Here is a 21,189-nt window from a genome sequence, read left to right as displayed (position 1 = left end):
TAAGGAGGTGGCAGATAACTGGGACTTCCTAGTTGCCAGCCTAGCTGCAGGCTCAGTGGAAGACCCTGTTACCAAGACAATACAGAGGTGTATTTAGAAAAGGATATCCAATATTGTTCTCTGCCTTCTACCAACACGTAAATATACACAGTCAAAATTTAGGCTATGAATATAGCCCTGTTGGTACAGTTCTTGTCTTGTGTGCAAGCAGCCCTGGGCTGTTTCCCAGCACTGCATAAACTGGACAGCGATGTATGACTGCAATTCCAATGCTTAGGAAGTAGAGGCAGGAGGATCAAAACTTGAGTCATTCATAGCCTGGAATATTTGAAAAAAAAATTAAAATTTCAACAGCAGAGAACTTTAAAACCCAGTTACTGTGTAAAAAAAAAAAAAAAAAAAAAAAAAAAAAAAAAAAAAAATCAAACCATGCAAGATTTTTCCAGTTTTTAAAAGGAAGATTTATTTAACAAGTTTCACTTAGTACAATACATCTAAATGGAATTCACAATACAAGGTAAGATTTAAATCAAAGCCCCAGAATTCCATACAAATAACATGACCAAACTCCTAAAGTATTGGTATCACATCTCAAAATTGTCCCGGATCTTTAAAAAAAAAAAAAAGTGAAAGTGTACACTCACGTGCCTTACACGTTATTAAACCAAAAAGCTAGAATTAACAAACATGCCAAATGTTGTCACTTTGAATCAGACACAGCTCCTATATTTTTTTTTTACAGAAAAGCATGTTTCTCAACATGCATCTGAAGTTTTCGATGGACTGTGGTATAAGAGCAACATTTAACGTAAGTGGAACTGCTTTAAACCTAAATCTGCTTACTGCTTAAGTACACTCCTACAACAGAACTAACTTGAGGAAAGCTGAAAGTGGATTTGACAGTTATGGTCAATACTGAACTTGTTATTACATCCTAGATGAATATTTTCAGTGTTCAAAATTGCTGAGCTTAAAGTTTGAAAACAATCTTAACTTTCACTTTACAGTAAGCATGAATCACAAGCTTGTAATGCGAAACTGTTAAAACTTAAATTTTGTTCTCTTAAAAAAAAGAAGAAAGAAGCTGACCAATTGTGATCAGAAGCCATTGTATTTCCCATTTACCAATCATACTGGATATGCTGGACACCCTTCCTACTCTATCCAGTTCCTATAAATGTAGCTGTAAATGCTGTTTGATGCTTCCTCTCTTCCTAAGCAAGGTTTGACTGATAGTCACTTGAGTTTTCCTGAAGAACCTGGTCATATCCACTCATACTGCTCTGACCACCATAACCACCTCCATAGCCACCGCTCAGCTGCTGACTGGCCGGACCTCCATAACTAGACTGGTTGGATAAACCCATCCCTCCCATCATCTGGCTACCATAAGCGCCGCCGCTTGCCCCTGCTGTAGAATTCAAAAAGAGCTCTACATAGCTATGATCATAAGCTCCTCCACTTGTCCCTGCAGTAGAATTCAAAAAGAGCTCCACATATCTGTGCTGCATATTTGCTTTATCTTTTGCCATAGCTGCCACAGCGTCTTCATGAGTAGCAAACTCAACATCTGCCTCACCTGTAACTCTGCCATCAGGTCCTATTTCAATGTGTACTCTCATAGGATTAAGAGGTGAGAAAAAATTGTAAATATCATTCTCGGTGGCTCTGTATGGTAATCCCCTCATGTGTACACAGTGCCCGGTGGTGCTCTGGAAACTGGACCCGCCATCCCCGTATCTATGATCAGACATTCCTGAGAAACAGTAGTTTAGGTCTCTCCCAAATCTATCAGACCCAAAGCCATACCCATCATTGTAACCTCCATAGTCGTCATAGCCTCCATAGCCTCCACCATAGGCGCCCCGCCTCATCCTTTCAAAGCCGGCTCCTCTGCCAATGCTATTATACCCTCTCCCAGCCCCTGGCCGATCATAAGGACCGGGGCGCTGCATGGTCATGAGCTTTCGAGGGGGGTCATAGTGGGTTCGGACTTCAGCTCTGCTACTCTTGAAGATTTCAATGTACCTATGCCCTATTCTTTCCTTGTGCTTCTTTAAGGCCTTTTCGGCTATCTCCTGTGAAGCAAACTGCACAAATGCTTCCCCTGTGCTCCGCCCCTGAAAGTCCACTGGCAGTGTCATCCCATTTGGCACAATTTCCAACCCTGAAAAGAACTGAACAATTTCTTCCTTGCTACAGCCAAATGGGAGTCCTCTGAGCCGTACAAAACCATCATTGGCAGTATCAGGACTATTTGGACCTGTATGCTTTAACACCCAATCCATTTCAACACTGTTGGATTTGAATACTTCAACATATCTGTGTCCCATGGTTTCTCTGTCTTTCTTTAAAGCCAATTTCACTTCATCTTCAGATTCAAGTTCAACAAACGCTTCACCACTTGGTCTGCCTTCTCTGGTGTAGATGAAACGAACACCTGATGTGCCATTTTGGATTTTGCAATCAGAGAAGAAGCGCATCACTTCCTCGGCTGAGCAGGACCAGGGTAGGCCCCTGACCTTCACCACGAACCCCTCCCTGCCCTCTGTGCTCAGCATCATGGTGACTGATGGACTCTTGATGGCAAGCTTGGTTCAATGCAATTTCAATGTGGCTTTAAAAAAATTAGAAAACTAATGTCATGAAAAAGTGTATACAATATAGTAAGAGAAACAAAGGAAACCATTATTTCACAAGTTCACACCAGTAAGTTTTTCAAAGGAGCCATATGAACAAAGACTGCATAAAACTTTTAATTCATTCACCTAACGAGTGCTTATTCCATCTCTCTTCTGTATCAGGTATAATTAATGGCGGTTATTTCTCGGTAGCAGTACTATAGGATTTTTATTTCCATTGATACTTTTTTCCTTTAGATAATTTCAAATATCTAAATTTTCTGCACTGAGTCAATGTATTAACATCACAGAGAGAAAATTAAAACTAAATATAACGAAGTGTAACTACATCCCATTATATGAAAACGAAAATAGTCTTTAAATCAAAACACAAAACTCATGAGACGATACAACAAATCCATTCATAGCTTAAGAATTTAAACAATGAATGCAAGTCAATACAATACAGAACTATTAAAGCCTAGGAGATAAATGGAAACAACATTAATGGGTATTTATACATTCAAACATGTTTTAGGTGGCAGATCTAGTACTCAGTTCTGCCATGGAAGAACCAATGAAACTGGAGAACTATGCATCTTCACCAAAGGTAAGTGCAAATACATAGACTACACAGAAGGCAAATACATAGGATTGGTTGATGATGTGTATCAAAGGGAGGCAGAAGGGTCAATTGAAACAAACTTCTCCCGATTCTGTTCCAGGATCCAGAAACTATCTATAAAAAATTTTGATGTAGCACAAAATGGAAGGGGACAAAACTCCAAAGACAAGTCTATCAGGAAAGAGGTCAGATCCTGAGGTTCTATTTAATATAAGTAGATTAAACTCTTGTTTGGTTCTTAAGCACAACGATTAGGGATGCAGTATTCATACTGTTGTGTGACATGTACCTTCTCCAGACCTTAAGACATTGGTGTATAGAAGGGAGGATGAATATGGATATATATAAACTCTAAATTTTAACCATGTTGTCATTACAGTTGTTTCAGACCTATCAACCAGGCAAATGTAGCATTCAATCAGAAGGAAAGGGGGACTAGTTAAAATGAGCAACCTTTAAAATGACCTGTTCAGGAGCTTGGTTAAGAGCACTGGCTGCTCTTCCACAGGTCCTGAGTTCAATTCCCATCAACCACATGGTGGCTCACAACCATCTGTAATGGGATTCAATGCCCTGTTCTGTCTGATACCTTCTTGTGTCATGTAGGAGGCATACATGCAAATAAACAAATAAATAAACAAATAAATAAACCTTTTTAAAAAATGACCCATTGAGATGGGTGTGCTGGCATGTGCCTTTAATCCCAGTACTCTGGAAGAAGAGGCAGACAAGTCTCTTGAGTTTGATGCCAGCCTGCTTGACAGAGGGCATTCCAGGATAGCCATAATTGAGACCCTATCCCCAAACTGAACAAATCACAACAAAGGCGCATGTAGGACTGCAGACAACTAAGGAATGCTGAAAATGAGGAACGTTGCCTTCCCCAGAGCAAAGCACACTAATTGGTTATCTAAGAGCAAATGGTCAGCCCTCAAAGCATGCACACAAATATGCTGAGCAGGTGGTATTTATGATTTAGAAATATACACGCATATGTGACAACTGAGAAAAAGAGGCCAAGAATTTGAAAGAGAGCAAGGTGGGGAGGTGTTTAAGCACAGGAAGGTTTGGAGGGAGGGACGAGGGAAGATATAATGATGTGATAACTCCAGAACGTAATTCAAATGCAGAAGTGAAAGGAGCGTATAAGCAAAAAGTCGGGGACATGTTAAACTTCATTCAAAATGAAATGAAAGTAAAATAAACATTTTCACACCCATTATAAACAGTGGAAATTCAACAGTGACAATACACCAACATTAACGAACAGTTCACAATCTAGAGTTCAACCAGAAGAGTTAAAAACTGTACTATTCTGGAAAAAAAACATGTTGGCAATATTTACCACACCTTCTGACAGAAAATCCACTTCAGGTATGTGCCTTAAGGAATTATCTGAAATTAAGAGCAGGACGTATTGAACTATGTAGTATTGGAAAGGCATTTCATGAAGAAAAGTGGAACATTTTACATTTAATATAAAGTTACAAAATTATAAATGACTCAAGATCATAGCCATTTTATCCATCTCAATTATGTAAAAAATAAGAATTCACATACCCTTTGACCCTGTTAAAGAGTTTCTTCCAGGAATCTGGTTGACAAATACTTTAAAATGTTTGCTGCAGGACTGTAATGGTAAAAAAAGAAAAGAAAAAAAAAAACTCAGAAGACTAAATGGTCATCACCAGAGATGGATGAAATATATTTCTACCTTAAAATGGAGTGCTATGCAATTACTAAGTGATCTGCTCCTATACCTAGAAAGATTTGCAAATTACACTGAATGAATAAATGAATGAATGAATGAATGAACATTCCTAGTATAATCCTACCTCTATTAAAATGTTCAAGAATGAAACAAAATGCAGAATTGTGTGAGAGATGGTTTGAAAGTAGTTTCATGTAAAGATAAACTTTAAGAACAAATGAGCCCAAGGGAATGAATGCCTTTCACCTTTTAATACTATACACTTTCAATTTTTTTATTCTTTAAGCTCACTGTTTTGGAACAAAAAATAATCTTAGAACAAAAACATAAGCATGGGAAAAATGACCAAAAAATTTAAAACATTTTTCTGTGTGCTCCGATGGGGAATTGACATCAAATGTTTACAATGGCTATTGAGTTTATGGTTTATTTTTATTTTGTACAGGCTTAACGGCCTGCTTAAAGAATAATTTTACACAACATCCCAGGGCTGATGGTGATTTCTACAGCATTCTGTCTCAATAGGTCCTCCCTAGTGGCTGGGAGGCTTTGCTTCCTTACATTTCCTGAGAAGGCCACCAGGACTCTGTTACCTAACGTAGTAACCAGGATTTATTATGACTTAAGAATCTGTGTACTTACACCCGTGTTACAGCACACTTTTTCTAACTGTAATAAGAGTTGGGTAGTACTGAACTGTGTCCCTTTTAAATGAATTTATTACTCTGCAAACGACCAAAATTTAACTCGTCGATCGTGATAGGCAGAAAAACAAACGTTCAAATAATTAAGTAAAAGCATTTATTGGGCGCCTCTCGAGCACGCATCACTTGCTCGGCTCATACTTTTAAGGGTGGAATTCCCTCGGGACCCCTCACGACCATCCAGCAGTTTGAATAGTTGAGCGCCTGAATGGATGGAGCGGGTACTCAGACCGCGGGTCTCACTCTCTTGTTTTTTGTTTTTTTTTTTTTCTTTTTTACCCCCTAACTCCGGAGCGTGTTTGAAACGTTTTTCATCTTACGTGTCCCTCTTGCGGACAGAGGGGGAAAAGTCCCCGGAGATTTGGCCAAAGGAACTGATTTACAAAAACACGCACACAGTCACGACCGTCCACCATTTCCCCACCAGGCGCAGCGCAGGCCGCTTCCCGGCACTCCGGGAGGGGGAGGGGGGAGGAGGACGGGTGGGGGGGGAGCCGAGCACGAAAAAGGCGGAGGCGACCCCGGAGCCGACTCAGCTCTTCCTTATCACCACCCGGGGCCCCCAGTTCCCACCCGCACACCAACCTCCAACGAGACGGGGGGATTTTCCTCCTTCTTCCCTCAAACGGCTATAGCGAGACGATAGACGACGACCAGAACTACTTCTGCTCACGTAAGCGATTGATCACGTGAGCATCTACGTCATGTGAGATCTCGGTCACGTGAGCAACTCTCGGCTTAAACTCGGGATCACTGAGGTGCCGCACTTCCTCCTCCTTTGGCAATGGGGTGGGCCAAGGGAAAGAGAGCGCCGATATGATTGGTTGATGTATGTCTTACATGACTGTTCATTGGTTCACTTATGGCGATAACGACCCAGTTGCCTGAGAAACATTGATGTCATTATTGAGTAGTTCATCCCCGATTGGTCCGCCCCAAGGGTAAACTTAAAAGCCCAGCCTAACTCAGGAAATTGAACCAAAGGATTTCTATGACCATGAAGCTTTTGAACAAAGATACGCGGCTGGTCTGTGAGCTTGCGCTTCGCCCTCTGGCTTTAGTTTTCTTGAACGTTCTTGGGACCAGAGCATTGGACAATGGTTTGGCGCGCACTCCTACTATGGGCTGGCTGCACTGGGAACGATTCATGTGCAACCTTGACTGCCAAGAAGAGCCTGATGCCTGCATAAGGTATGAGATATAGAGTGATCCTTCCTCTTTCCGTGTGTTTGTATGGGTGGGTGTATTTGGTTCAAAGAATGGAACATTTGAGCTGGAGGGGTAGATCTCATACTAAATTCCCAGCAATTTTATATTATATGCTTTCTACTAAATTAAATTTAGAATTATACATCCTATCCGAGATCTAGACTGTCTCTAAACTGTTATCAGTGTGAGCTATTCTGAGGTCGGAGATAGCCAGCAGCTAGTGCTTCGCTCCCACTTCCTCTCTCCCTCACTGAGAATTTTCAGTTATTATTTGGTTCCATGCAGAACCTTTGTGTGGGTTTGTACTCTGCCCTTGTTTAGTGCTATCCTTGAACTAGCCATAAGTACAGTTGGAATGGGCAGGAGGATGACTAAGACCAATGTGATTTTTTTTTTCTTTTTGGATCACGGGTTCTTTGGCTGTAATGAAGCTAGAGTTAGAGAAACCATGGGATAACTGAGGTGCTCCTGAAACCTTTTCCCTTGAGCGTGGCACCAGGCTGGAAGGTTGACCTGAAGGAACTTTATATATTAAAGGTGAGAGCTGAGACCAGGCACAATCCTAGTATGCAAACTAGGAAAATTTCCTTTTAAACTCATGGAGCTGACACAGAAAAAGCTATAAAAACGTTGGGCATGGTGGCACAGGCCTTTAATACCAGCACTCCAGCCTCAGAGGCAGGTAGATCTCTTGAGTTCAAGGCCAGCCAGGGCTGCATAGTGAAACACTGTCTGAAAAAGAAAGACCTGTCAAACGGTTATCTGACAAAGATGATCATCTCAGTTAAAATACACCCATTTTTAAAACCAGCTTTTCATGCCCTGATCCCCTCAATTAGGCAAATAGACATCTTTATCCTGACATAAGAAAATGGATTATATGTTTACACAAATATATGGGCTTTTTTTCTAGAAAGATATGTTTTCCTTTCTTAAAATTCTTTTTTATTTTTGAGACAAGCCTTCTTTGTTTCCTCTGCCTCCTGAGGGCTGGGAATAAAGGTGTACACCTCCACACCTGGCCTCTTCAGATTCTTAAATGAATCTGAGATCTAGCAAAGATTAAGAACCAAGTATTATAGAAAACATGGTAAGGTCGTCCACTGGTGACCTCTAAAGGCAGGTGCCACAACTTCCTCTCTGTTTTCAAGAGTGCCTATAAAGGTGAAGTCAAGGTGCTAGACAGACAGCATAAGAAAAAATGGCTTTCTAAGTTTCAGACTATGTCCATTGTGTCTCTGAGATAAAGTCTGTGGTAACTTGACAATATAGATTTTTTTTTTTTTTTGTCTTTTTGTTTTGTTAATGGTGGCTGGGGTTTTTTTTTGGGGGGGGGTTATAAAACTAATGCATGGTCACTGCAAACAAGTAAGTGGTAAAAATGATATAATGGAAATTAAGCCTCCTATCTTATTATCCAGAAATAATCATGGTTAGTATCCTTATACAACCCTGCAGTTGTTTATTGTGTAAACGGAAACACAGATTTCTATTTGACTTCTTAAAAAATAGCATCACTTTTATATATGAGTAACATCAGGACCCCAGTGCACTTACTAGGTTCAAATTCTACTTCACTGTAGCTTTAGGCAAATCATTCGTCTTCTTTTGATTTTCTTGAAGTTTGGGGACATGTCTGAGGGCCTTGTACTTGCTAAGAAAGTGTTCTATTACTGGGATGAATTCCTTGCCCTTGAATTTTGGGGACATGGTCACCCTATGTGGATCAAGATCCTCTTGAACTAGGGATCCTTCTGCCACCTTGCTGGGGTTACAGTCATCATGAACATGCCCAGCTTAATTATTTTTGTCTAAATTGGACTGGGGACTAAATTGCTCAGTTGGCGCAGTGTTTGCCTAGCACATTCTCTTGTAAACCGAGAATGGTGGTTTCTTAGTTAGGGTCTTACTGCTGTGAGCAGATACCATGACCAAGTCAAGTCATATAAAGGACAACATTTAAATTGGGGCTGGCTTACAGGTTCAGAGGTTCAGTCCTTTATTATCATCAAGGCAGCATCCAGGCAGGAGATGATGCAGGAAAAAGAACTGAGAGTTCTACATCTTCATCTGAAGGCTGCTAGCTCAAGACTGACTTCTAGGCATCTAAGATGAGGGTCTTAAGCCCACCCCCACAGTGATATACCTACTCCAACAGGGCCACACCTAATCATGCCACTCCCTGGGCCAATCACAAAGAAACCATCACAGGTAGTACACATTTAAGTCCCAGTATTCAGGAGCTGGAAGCAGGAATATCATAAGTTCAAGTCCATCTTATGTCACACAAGTCTGAGGCCAACCTGGGATACATTCGAGTGACTTGAAAAAAACATGAAGAGTAATGTAGCTGGTGCAGAGTAAGAGCTTGATAAATTCAAGTATTTGTATATGCTATAATTCATTTGTACAATCTCTGTTAAGACCTATTAATAGTCTTCCATTTTTGTGTATCCTATACCTGATTTTTTTTTCTTTAATGCTTCTTTTTTTTTTAATGAGATAGGTTTCAGTCTGTGGACCTGGCTGGTCTAGTGCTTCAGGTCCCAAGCACTGAGATTGATATCAAGAACCACCACACCACACCAGGCTTCATTCTTTTAGTAGAACACTAATTTTAGGGTGTAAGGGTATGATTATGTTGATAATATTGAACAGTCATTTGCCAAGATTTTGCAGATGTAGGTGCACAACCATGGTGTGTCGTCTTGCCTGTTTCTCCAGCAATGCAGCCAACCCTGAAGTTTGTCACATTTTAAACTTGCCAATCTGCTTTGTGTTATTATTTTTTTTTCTCCCCCTGTGGGATTTGAACCCAGAATTTTACGTGTTAGGAAATAACTAAAGCACTGACCTACACCCCAGCCCTTCTTATGTACATTATTCTAATTCATTACTAAGGACATTTAATATCTTTTTCTACTTCAAATCAGCTCCTTGAACTGTTTCTTCAACAGATCCCCCCATTTAACAGTATCATCTGAGTTTTCCTTTTATTCCATTTGGTTTGAGTCTAGCGTCTCTTGCAGCTACAGGTGGTTCTTGACCAATGAGTTATTTTGAAATTCATATAATGGGACATAACAATTCTCTCATTATTTCAGGCTTTGGAGTCTTATGCCAAGAGATCATAAGGTTAAAACAAAAGGCAAATAACATGTTTACTTGAGTGCAGAATAAATTTGCAAATAGTAAACAGAGTCAGTTTGACTGAAATAGCATTCCAGAGGGAAGGTGAGCTTTTGGGCTTTTCTAAGAACGTAACTGTAAACCAGGTGTGGTGGTACAACCTTTAATCCCAGTACTCCAGAGGCAGAGGCAGGTAGATAGATCTGTGAGTTCAAGGGCCAACGTGGTTTACAGAGCTAGTTCCAGAACATCCAGGGCTACACAGAGAAATCATCTCAAAAGGACCAAAATGGGGCGGGGGTGATGATTGTAAAACCTTGTATTCTTTGGGGAAGCTAGAAGACTCACAGCATGACATAGATGGTTCTCTCCCAAGTCTTGAATTACAGTGATCTTTGTATTCTAAAAATCCGTGCCACAGTAGTTCCATTTCCTTTATAGAACATAAGCATTTCATCTTTGAGGTGAGCTCTTTATATCTTGCCAAATTCCTTCAACGTCTTTTTTTTTTTTGGGATTTGTTCAAGGTTTCCCAATCCAAGAATAAGATAATGTTTCACCATTTATTCAAGCCATTGAGGAACAAGATAGTTTTAACATATGGTCGATAAACATATTAATGTCTAGGTATCCTAGACTTTTCTGGCTTTTTTTCAGTTACTGTTGTGAATGAGATTGTTTTCTCTACGTAAGTAAATATAATACCAGAAGAGGCTGTTTATCATCCTGACCCTTCTAGGTTGGGATTTCTCAGTTGGATGTAGACCAGGCAGACCTTGCTTCCGAAAACCCCCATTTCGGTTTCCTCAATAGCTAGGATTATAAGCCTTTGTCACCACAGCTTGTTAGTTACAATAACTTTTCAGTTTTGTCATGTGTGGCATTTTTAATTAGTTGGAGTTTTTGTTCATTTCTTTTGTGGTCAGGGATGGAACCTTCTGTGTTCTGGAGGAGGGAGAGAGGAGTAACAGGAACCATGGTTCCTTGTATCACATGGGCTGGGATTACTACCATGGTGTTACTGCATTTTTAGAAACTGTGAAATCCCAAGGTGCCTTAAAATGGGAACGCTGAAGTATTCATGTAGCGAATTGGGATGACTGTTGGAGTTTCTTTTTCAGTGAGCAGCTGTTCATGCAGATGGCAGAGCTCATGGTCTCTGATGGCTGGAGGGATGCAGGTTATGAGTACCTCTGCATAGACGACTGCTGGATGGCTCCCGAAAGGGATTCAAAGGGCCGGCTTCAGGCAGATCCCCAACGCTTTCCTAGTGGGATCAAGCACCTAGCGAATTACGTGAGTTTAGAGCTGATTGCTTATTTTTTTTTATGGCTTTATGAAGGCTTATTGTGAATCAGAGCTCATGATACTTTGAAAATGTAATGTTGTCTGAACAATAAATGATGGTGCTTACCAGGTGAAATTATCATCGGATCAGTGTATAAACATTTCACAATAGCTCTCAGGGCCTGTCGTGGTAAAACATTTCTTGCTGAAACCAGTGAATCGTCTAGGCGAAAAGGAGAGCATGGTTGTGACATGCATGCTTGTATTTCCACATCAGCATGAGAGGCGACTATAGTTATACTGTGCTATTAAGTATATACTTAATGAATTTTAAAAGATAAAAACAAATATTCTGGAGACCACTGAAAACAAATGAGGCATGATACTGTCTAAAGCAATGATGCAGATTTTATTCAGTACTGTAGGAATAAAAGGTCACATCCCAAGCCAGATGGACAAGTGAGATCTCTACATCCAATGAGCAAATACTAGGAGTTCAGTAGCTGGGAAATTGCTAAAAGGAGACATCAGGTGTCAGAGGCTAGGATAACTTAGCAGGATTCTTGCTCTAACCGAGCTCACCCAGACACCAGGAAGGCCAAGACTGGAGGAAGAGTCAGAGAGGCTTAACTGAAATGTCATCACCCTTTCTCAAGATAAATCTATAGCTGTTTCAGGAAGAGACTGTTGAGGGTTCCATGAGGAACGTTAAAGTGGTCACACGCCTTTCCTCACTTCTGTGCTACAGCTCATATGCAGAGTTAGAACTGCCTTAGCAAAAATTGGAGGATCTGTTCCCTGCTTCCAACAAACTCAGCTTAAAAACTGGAGTGGTGTAAGGAACCAAGCCCCCAAGACCTGCAGAAGCACACATCTCTGCTTTTGGTCATACTAAGTGGCCCTCCTACCATTTTTTACTACTTCCTGGTTGATTTCCTTTTGTGGTCCATCTTTCTTCTCATTTTAGGTCCACAGCAAAGGATTGAAGCTGGGGATTTATGCAGATGTTGGGAATAAAACCTGTGCAGGTTTCCCCGGAAGTTTTGGATTCTATGACATTGATGCCCAGACATTTGCTGACTGGGGTGTAGATCTGCTAAAATTTGATGGTTGTCACTGTGACAGTGTCGTATCCTTGGCAAATGGTATGTTTTTCCTTTTTTTTTAATCGCATTTTAAAAATTATGTTAAAATCAACAAAGGAAAAATGATGTATAGTGCATGTGACTGTATTTGCGGCGGATGTATGTGCTGTGGTGCCTGCTGAGAAGTCAGCGGACAACTTGCAGGAATCTGTTCTCTTTCTTTCCAACCATATGAGTTCCAGGGATCAAACCCAAGTCTCTCAGGTTTGGCAGTAAGTACCTTTGCTAGCTGAACCATTTCATTAGCCAAAATGGTATGTTTTCTTCAAGAGATTTAACCATAATTATTTCTTGGTCTTTTGGTTAACATCAAGTGAATGATTTAGCCAGAAACAATAACTTGAGACCATAGTTAAAGCTGAACCTCCAAAGAGCTAATCTCTCCCCGTCTCTCTTTTCTTTTTCTTCCTTTCTTCCTGGCTATCCTAGAACCAGCTCTGTAGATCAGGCTGGCCTTGAACTCACGGAGATAGATCTTCATGCCTCTGCCTCCTTCATGCTAGGATTCAAAGCATGTGCCACGACTGCCCTGCCAAAGAAGTTGGCACCATCATTTATTCATCTGTAGTAGAATTCATACGTGCCTACCATGGCACATGGCATACATATACTGTGCACTTTTGATTCAAAGACTTTGAGAATACATTATAATTTTTAATTATACCCAGATCTGACATTGTTTGGGAGAGCCCAGATCTGAGGCATTTGACCCCTACCTTTCCTCTCTGTGCCTAGTGTCTCTGTACCACCTCAGAGCAACCCAGTAGTCAGGACCTAAGGAGTTTTAAGCAAAGAGCAACCTGTTCCTATCACAAGTTTAAACATGGATTTCCTAAGTGGCCTCTTCAGATACACAGCCAATTCCCTGCTCCCCCTTATTTTACCTCTTGTTTTCCTCATACAGGTTATAAGTACATGTCCTTGGCCTTGAACAGGACGGGCAGAAGCATTGTTTACTCCTGTGAGTGGCCTCTTTATTTGAGACCCTTTCATAAGGTGAGCTAGCGAGCCCAGAATCTAAACTTCAGAGTCCAAAGATGCACTTCTCACCGTCCCCGCTGCTTGTTAATTATGGCCTAAGCTTCCACCAAGTAGGAAATCATATTTTGATTTGTTCTTTTCTTTCACTGTTCATATTCTATCCACCAGCAATCATGCCAGGGTTCACTCCGAAGTCTCTCTCGACTTCACTAACTTCCTGTATTACATCCACATTGGGGGCTGGAGAGATGGCTCAGTGGCTAATAATACTGACTGCTCCTCAGGAGGTCCTGAGTTCAATTCCCAGCAACCACATGGTGGCTCACAACCATCTGTAATAGAATCAGATACCCTCCTCTGGTGTGTTTGAAGACAGTGTACTCATACATAAAATTAATAAAAATACAAATTCTTTTACATCCTCGTTGGCCTTCCAGGCCACTAAGAGCCGCATCCCTCCACTTCTGCCCCCTTTCCTACCCCCACCATTTTCCAGACAGTAGCAGAACTGTCCTGAAAATGTCAAGGGCCTGTCATCTGTCTCTTCCTTAGAATGTGACAGGCTTCCCATTGCACTTGGAATAAAATCAAAATCCATCAACATGCCTCTTGCCTGCCTCTAGCCTCCAACAGCTCTTTCCAGCACGGCACTTTTTCCTTTCTGTATATCATATACCATATATACCCCTTTGTTGTCTATTCACTGTGCATGGATGGTAATGGGTCACACAAAGACATTTTCATATAAGCCTATGATGATGTACTTGCTCATTGTTCCTTCCAAATCTTTCCCCAAGATTTTAAAAAGGGTTGGCTAATTAGCATTGAAATCTGACCAGAAACTCCATACTTGGGTCTTCTCTACTTTAAAATGGCCTTCTGCCCATTCACTATCTAGGCATTAACTGTTTGGTTTTCCAGGAGGGTAGGTCTTTATTTATGAAATGAATCCATATCATTTACATGAACTTTAGATAGTCTAACTTTTTCCTCAACATTTTAGACCTTGGATGTCATTCCACAATTTACATGTTTCAGATTCCAATTTTATCATGTGTGATAGTATCCCATATAAATTTACAGATTTTATTTTTTACAGTTTAAATCATTGTAATAAATTTATCAGTAGCGTGGCCATCTTAGGCTAAATTTACACGTTGCAGTAAAAACAAAGGTCTTTTGTAATGCCAGTCCTTAGACATCACAGTTCGGTGTACATCCAACATAAATAGTACTCAAGTCACTTGATAAACAGGTACTTAAAATAATATGGCCTTCTTGAAGTGAACATCTTCTGGTGAAATTCCCTTACATTTATTACCAAGAGATGGTCAGGCTTTGTTAGGGGAGACTTTTGATCTGTAAATCAGTGAAATCTCATGGGAAAGACTAATTCTGTCTTTTTCCAGCCCAATTATACGGATATCCAGTATTACTGCAATCACTGGAGAAATTTTGATGATGTGTATGATTCCTGGGAAAGCATAAAGACCATCTTGGCCTGGACAGTAACTAACCAGAAGGAGCTTGTTGAAGTCGCTGGACCAGGAGGCTGGAATGACCCAGACATGGTAAAGCCCAGAACCCTCCTCACTTAAGAGGTAGCTTTTTATGTTGCTGTCTGAATCTGAAGCTAGGGCCTTGTGCAAGCCAAGCAAGTTTTCTAGCTGGTAAGAGGCCTTCTGTGAGTACTTAACAGCACCATGCTGTAGAAAATGGTTTCTCTCACTCAATTATTTAAGAATTTTTTAAAAATGTTCCAGCAGGCATTGTGTAGTTGCTTGGAGTGTCCAAACTCCAGAGGATAATACAGGTTAGTTGATCCAAATTCAAGGCCTAGAATCTAGTGTGGTCTCTGACCGATAGCACAGAGGTCAGCAGGCCATAAAGTGCATGTGACATTTCCCTTAAGGATAGGTAATGGTCTAGGGAGAGAGGGGTGTGAGATAATCTATCTGGGGAATTTGGGTGAGGTCTACCTCCACAGATAGCAAAAGAAGGTCACCAGATTGTTGACAAAATCTACTCCCAGCCTTCTGGGCAGGGAAACTGGTATTTTTCTCTCCTCTGTTGAAGAGAAGACCCTTTGTCTTTAACTTTTCCTGGTTTTCAGACAAGGACAGCTGTGACCCCAAGAAACAACAGAAAGCCGATCAGTTGAATATTCTCCCATCTGACTTCTCCCCTTTGTCCTAGTTAGTGATCGGCAACTTTGGCCTCAGTTGGGACCAGCAGGTAACACAGATGGCCCTCTGGGCCATCATGGCTGCTCCTCTACTCATGTCCAACGATCTCCGACAGATCAGCTCTCAAGCCAAAGCTTTGCTTCAGAATGAGGATGTAATTGCCATCAACCAAGACCCCCTGGGCAAGCAGGGGTACTGTTTTAGAAAGGTAAGTAATGCTTCTTAGAAGAAGATTGACCAGGAACATATTATTCTGCAGTAATGTGTATGACTTAACAGTATTTTGTGATGGCCTTTTAATACTCATGTTCAAAATTTTCTCAAGCCCAACTCTGCTAAATGAAGACACAACTAACCTTTTTGTTATTTTTCCCTTGAGCTTGATAACAGAGTGGTTAATAATAAGGCTTTTGCCAGAACTATTACTTTAAAAAAAAAAACAGACTTTTTTGTTGCAGTCCTGGCTATCTTTAAACTAGCTCTGTTGGCCGGGCTTCTTGTGCGATGTCTACCAGAAGACTGGAATCCCAGAGCCTTTATCAGGATGAGCCATTAAGCATAAAATCCATGCCCTGGGTGGACCTATTTCAATTCATAAGAACTTTTAGCCAAATTGGAATTACAGAAGCCAAAAGACAGTATATGAACCTTGGTAGATGAGTTTTTTTTTTTTTTTTTTTTTTTTTTTTTTTTAATACAGGGTTTCTCATTTAACCATGAATGTACTGAAACTCCCTCTGTTTAGACCAGGCTGGCCTTGAACTCTGCACCCTGAGTGCTGGGGTTAAAGGTGTGTGCCACCATGACTTAAATTTCTAAAATATGCAGCTGGCTGATTTTTTTTCTCCAAGGGAATGATAGTTCTGCTAACTAAGCTAAATATCAAATCTGACTAGTGATGTTGAGGTTACCACATGTTCATGCCTTTTTTCTTGGCTTTTCAGGAAAACCAGATTGAGGTTTGGGAACGGCCACTCTCAAACTTAGCTTGGGCTGTGGCTGTGAGGAACCTGCAGGAGATTGGTGGACCTCGGTTTTACAGCATCCAGATCTCCTCCCTGGGCCGAGGACTAGCCTGCAATCCTGGCTGTGTTGTCACTCAGCTTCTCCCTGAGAAGGCACGCTTAGGCTTCTACGAATGGACTTTAACCTTGAAAACTCGAGTAAATCCCTCAGGCACTGTTTTGCTTAGGCTAGAAAGATAGACTTATAAAGGCAGAGTTCTGCATGCCCAGTTTTGCTAAAGACCAAATGATTTCCTGCCCTTCCATTTCCCCCTTAAATATTAAAGTATCCTAAAGTGATTGCCCTTAAAAGCTACTTTTCAAGCCGGCTTTTGAAATTTAAGTGGGTACTCCTGTGCCAGGCATGAGAACAGGTGCTTCCCGAAGTTTGATTTTAACCTTCACAATCCTGGAGCAGGGGTTTCCACTATAATCTGTACAGCTAGGTTAAAAAAAAAAAAAAACTTGATTTTTATGTGGTTCGACTGTGTTGCCTATATCAGCTGCACATGCATACCCGGTACCCAGGAAGTCAAAAGTGGGCATGGGATCCTCTGGAACCAAATCTAAGACCTCTGCAAGGAACAAGTGCTCTTAATCAGAGCAAGCTCTCTATAGCAACTAGAGCTAGAATTCAAAGCTAAGGCAATCAGACTTTCAGCCTCCTTAGTGACAGGCTAGGTGTGTCACTTTAACCCCAGTACTTGTGAGGCAGTGAAAGGCAGGCCTGGGCTACAAAGTGAGAACTTGTATGTAGGTTATCCCCATAGTCAAGGGTCACTTGAATTTACCAAGGGTTATGGGCTACAAGTCCTTAGGTTCAAAACTGCCCCATTTTAACTAGTCCTCTCAGGTCATATATGTAACCAGTGTTCAAGATTGCCAATATAGAGACCAGCCCAGGATATGTAACAAAAAACACAAGTGAAACTATGTACCTCTGATATTCTGGATGTACACAAAAGTGCAAATACTGAGGGGTCTGATTTCCAACATGAAACTGAGCATCTAAATTATGTAGCTGCTCTTTGTGAGGACCTCTAAGTACCCACATGGAAGCTGACAACTAACTCTGGTCCAAGGGGATTTTATATTTGTTTACTAGTTGAAGAAAACTTGCAAGGATGCTCAGGTGTGTTATGTTCCATGCCTCTAATTCTTGGGAGTAGGCCAACCTGTGGGGGGGGTATCTTCTTGGAGGTTGTGAGGGGAATAGTCTGGGCTGTAAATGAAAGCCTTTACAGAATTTCACACCACCCAACAAGGTTCAAGTACCAAGCATAAAAGACCAACTGCAATCAAAGAGGGTGAAAGGTCAAAATTTTTTATTGTCTTCATAATAAAATCAGCTCAGAACTGGATCACTTGGCCCTGTAAAACAGAACAGAAAAACAAAATGTTGTGGTTTGCAATTTTTATGGAACCTTTACATAACCATCTATGGCCCTGGGTTCAATCCTAGTCACAGCTAAATCTTATATCAGTGTTCAAAATTATATAGGTCAATGAAGCATCTGCTAGATTCTCAAAACAAAAATAAAATACTTCTGGTCTCAGGTATTGAATATGTGATCTAATCTGTGGACAATTATAATTATCTTGGCAGGGTGTCCTACGGTACAGTGAGGCCTGAAACAAGGAGGGTACCTTTCTCTTCTTGTCACCTCCCAGTTCAAAATGCTTGCATCTCTTAATAGCCAGCATCCTCTTAGATCTGCAGTTAGGCTCAACGCACTCCAGTCTCAGCACGATCTTCTTTGTAGTTTTAGCCTAGAAAAGATCCCTCAGAAAATTAAATTTTGCTGCTACATTTAGCTATGGAGAGAGAAAAAATCCAGAAGCCTGTGATTTTAAGAAAACCTAATAGTAAGGATACCGAAGCAGTACAGACATGGTAGTTCACACTTGTGGTTCCCAGAGGCAAGGTACAGCCAGCCACAGGAGTTTGAGGCTAGCCTGTGCTACAGCATCCAAAAAGAAAAAAAAGGCTACTTTGTAGCCTCGTAGGCTACTTTTATCTTTGTAGTCGAATTAAATAAAGACAGTCAAACTCATGAAACTTTTGTAATTTATAAAGGTTAAAATGTATCACCAATCAATTCTCTTAAAATTTCCATTAGCCCTAATATTAATGAGCACTTTTTTGGACTGCTGAGTACACTCACTCCCCACTAATCCACGATTTGGGTTTTGCTATTTTATAACTTTAAAGTTGAAATTTATCAATTTTCCACAAGTTAGAACAGTTATATGAATGTTCCCATTACCCTACACACCCAGACCCCAAAAGGAAGCCACCCAGTAGTCCCTACGACCAGGCTGTCAGAGCTACAAGTGCTGGGCTCCAAGGCACTGCCAATTCTGGAGAAGAAACCTCACTAGATTGGGAAAAGACTCCAGGATTCGGCCAGTGGAAGGCTTACACGTTAAGTGCTAAAACTTCCCAACAGCCTTCCATGGCAGTACAGGGAACTGAACCTGCCTTCATAATCAGTAACGAGTCCACAAGAGAGCCTCAGCAACAAACAGCTGAGGATTCAGACATAAGCGGAACGTCTCGGTACACACAATTCTTAGGAGGACACATTCCTTCCTCTTTGCTTCTTTAAGGATTACCAATTGGCGTCAGATCGGGGTTGACTCCCAGCTCCACTCCCTAGGAAATGTCCCTGCCAAGTAGGATAATTACTGTGGTCAACGCTAAAGCAATGCTTGCAAACAAGGGATGACCAAATCAAAGTCTCTACCACAGTAAGAAATGTGTCAATTAGTAATCACTAACCTTTTTGCGGAAAATGGGCTTAGTCTGCCCACCGTAGCCACTCTGTTTCCTGTCGTAACGCCGCTTTCCTGGAAAAAAAAAAGGCATTTGTTACGGTGTGCTAAAGGCCCTAAGTCAAGATAGTCACAAGGAAGTCTTAGGTTTAAGTTTGAGGCTGCCCAGCACTAGAAAAATTCTACTGAAGGAAGGGGGATACCTGAACTTGTACATTTTAAGACCACATTATTGAGTCTGGGATGCTGGGGAACAGGTACAATCCTAACTCTTGAGAGGCCGAGGCGGGAAGATTGCTTACTCCAGGCCATCGTGCCTTCCAGAGAGGAGAGGCTCTGGTCTTATCTCCCCTCCCAACAATTTCCCACTCCACAACCGCCACCAAATTACATCTAAGTAGCTTACCCTGGGCATACAAAGAGTCCTTGCCCTTCTTGTACTGTGTCACCTTGTGGGGTTGGTGCTTCCCACATTTCTTGCAGAACGTCCGGCGGGTCTTAGGAACGTTCACCTAGTAAAAATAAAGTTTAGGACGCAATGCCCGGACCACAATGGCTCAGAGTCCTCACTAGATGCAAATCAAGCTAATCCACCCTACAACTCCTCACTAACACACAACGACCATGTAACTCTAAAAGGTGTTGCAGTCACACGCGCCATCAGTGCCTCAACCCATAGCTAAGTCATGCCACCAAGTCTCCACCCGTAAGTCTGGTTTCCTCTGTGTCGCTCTCTGCTATCCTAGGTTTCTTGGATACATCAAGGTCACGCCAGAGCCCGGATGTACCCTGCGATGGTACTGTACACGCTGGTTACAAGGATTAAGCTGGATGCTACCAATGCCCAACAGACGACCATACCATGTTTGCAGGAGCGCTATCAGCTCAGAAAGAAAGAGGCTAGAGCAGCAACGGAAGTTTATAGGCGGTGCCTGAGTGCGTTTCCTCCGAGCCGTGGGAGACAGCGACCATAGAGTCTGTCTGTAGGGATCTCAGCACAGCGCCCTCCTAGGCGTGGATGATTTCTCTTAGCTGCAGACGCGAGCTTCAGCCGAGACCTAGGGTCGGCTGCTCCACTTCCGCCGGCCTAGCGCTTGGACCAGTTTTTGGCGGACTTTGCAAGTTAGTAGCAAGTTAGTAGAGTCGGCCAAGAAAGCCGTTCTCTTCCCAGACTCTAATCACCCGAGTTGGAGCAGAACAGGGACTAAGGTCAAGTGGAGGGGTCCTTCACCTCAGCATAACATTCTTGTTCCACTTCAAGAAGACTGGGATGATCTTTCACAGCAAAGTGTGGCTCGAGGAAGCCCTGGGACGGAGCTAACTGCTTCAGTTCATTTCTCATGGGATCAGTGGGGCGCACATGTTTATTTAATGTCTGTTCTGTTCCAGGCAATGTTGTAGGAGCGGAACAAGGTAACTTAATGTGCTCCTCGATGTCTAATTCCAGGCTAAGTACTTTGAAGAAAAGGAACAATAAAAGCAGCGGCCTTTTAGCTGAGGAACTAAATTGGCTGGTTTGGTTCTGAAAACTAGCAATGAATTTACCCAGCCTCTGAAGTGCTCCGGTCAACAAAGAAAACATACTTCAGTACTTTGCTTCCCCCAATACATGGCAGCAGGCACGCATGACGTTTCAAGATATTTCAGCAAAGAAAGGCTGAAGAGTGCTGTGTTTTAAAATAGAGGCTCAGAGTAATTCTAGGAGAAAGATGGCAATGCTCTTTCTATGTTCCAGGTAAGGAAACTAGTGGAGTTTTCCATTTGTCCAGTGTCAATAGTGGTGTATTCAGAATGCACACCCCGTGTTATGAC

The 21,189-nt window shown here is 41.6% G+C and overlaps 3 protein-coding genes across 4 annotated transcripts; 1 reads left to right on the top strand and 2 right to left on the bottom strand.

Annotated features, from left to right (window-relative positions):
* Nucleotides 1-449: 449 nt before the first annotated feature.
* On the bottom strand, nt 450-6,348 carry HNRNPH2 (heterogeneous nuclear ribonucleoprotein H2). 2 transcript variants are annotated; one of them, XM_080910418.1, is made up of 4 exons: nt 6,247-6,348; nt 4,807-4,876; nt 4,597-4,641; nt 450-2,617 (listed from the first exon to the last, which is right to left on the bottom strand). In XM_080910418.1, exon 4 carries the CDS (start codon nt 2,562-2,564, stop codon nt 1,215-1,217), a length of 1,350 nt encoding a protein of 449 aa, XP_080766544.1. In that variant the 5' UTR covers nt 2,565-2,617; nt 4,597-4,641; nt 4,807-4,876; nt 6,247-6,348; the 3' UTR covers nt 450-1,214. The 2 variants fall into 2 exon arrangements, with proteins under 2 accessions (XP_080766544.1, XP_080766545.1); XM_080910419.1 differs by lacking the exon at nt 4,597-4,641.
* A 301-nt stretch (nt 6,349-6,649) lies between these two features.
* Nucleotides 6,650-17,766, top strand: GLA (galactosidase alpha). The gene is made up of 7 exons (XM_080910458.1): nt 6,650-6,852; nt 11,121-11,295; nt 12,254-12,431; nt 13,336-13,427; nt 14,822-14,983; nt 15,609-15,806; nt 16,543-17,766. The coding sequence occupies exons 1-7, from the start codon at nt 6,653-6,655 to the stop codon at nt 16,801-16,803; spliced, it is 1,266 nt and encodes a 421-aa protein (XP_080766584.1). The 5' UTR covers nt 6,650-6,652; the 3' UTR covers nt 16,804-17,766.
* A 144-nt stretch (nt 17,767-17,910) lies between these two features.
* Nucleotides 17,911-20,322, bottom strand: RPL36A (ribosomal protein L36a). The gene is made up of 5 exons (XM_080910459.1): nt 20,239-20,322; nt 19,784-19,889; nt 19,385-19,452; nt 18,250-18,372; nt 17,911-17,973 (listed from the first exon to the last, which is right to left on the bottom strand). The coding sequence occupies exons 1-5, from the start codon at nt 20,239-20,241 to the stop codon at nt 17,953-17,955; spliced, it is 321 nt and encodes a 106-aa protein (XP_080766585.1). The 5' UTR covers nt 20,242-20,322; the 3' UTR covers nt 17,911-17,952.
* Between the last annotated feature and the right edge of the window lie 867 nt (nt 20,323-21,189).

The sequence above is a fragment of the Micromys minutus genome (assembly GCF_963924665.1).
Source record: "Micromys minutus genome assembly, chromosome: X".
Lineage (NCBI taxonomy): Eukaryota > Metazoa > Chordata > Mammalia > Rodentia > Muridae > Micromys > Micromys minutus.
Note: the sequence above shows the minus strand (reverse complement) of the source record. Positions and strands in the feature narration are given on the sequence as shown.

What these genes read in the sequence shown, in the direction of transcription:
- HNRNPH2 (XM_080910418.1), bottom strand. Translation starts at nt 2,564, where the DNA reads ATGATGCTGAGCACAGAGGGCAGGGAGGGGTTCGTGGTGAAGGTCAGG.
- GLA (XM_080910458.1), top strand. Translation starts at nt 6,653, where the DNA reads ATGACCATGAAGCTTTTGAACAAAGATACGCGGCTGGTCTGTGAGCTT. An exon ending in GAGCCTGATGCCTGCATAAG is followed by an intron (nt 6,853 to 11,120) that starts GTATGAGATATA and finishes TTTCTTTTTCAG; the next exon opens with TGAGCAGCTGTTCATGCAGA. An exon ending in GCTGGAATGACCCAGACATG is followed by an intron (nt 14,984 to 15,608) that starts GTAAAGCCCAGA and finishes CCTTTGTCCTAG; the next exon opens with TTAGTGATCGGCAACTTTGG.
- RPL36A (XM_080910459.1), bottom strand. An exon ending in GGACTCTTTGTATGCCCAGG is followed by an intron (nt 19,453 to 19,783) that starts GTAAGCTACTTA and finishes TTTTTTTTCCAG; the next exon opens with GAAAGCGGCGTTACGACAGG. An exon ending in AGCCCATTTTCCGCAAAAAG is followed by an intron (nt 18,373 to 19,384) that starts GTTAGTGATTAC and finishes GATCTTTTCTAG; the next exon opens with GCTAAAACTACAAAGAAGAT.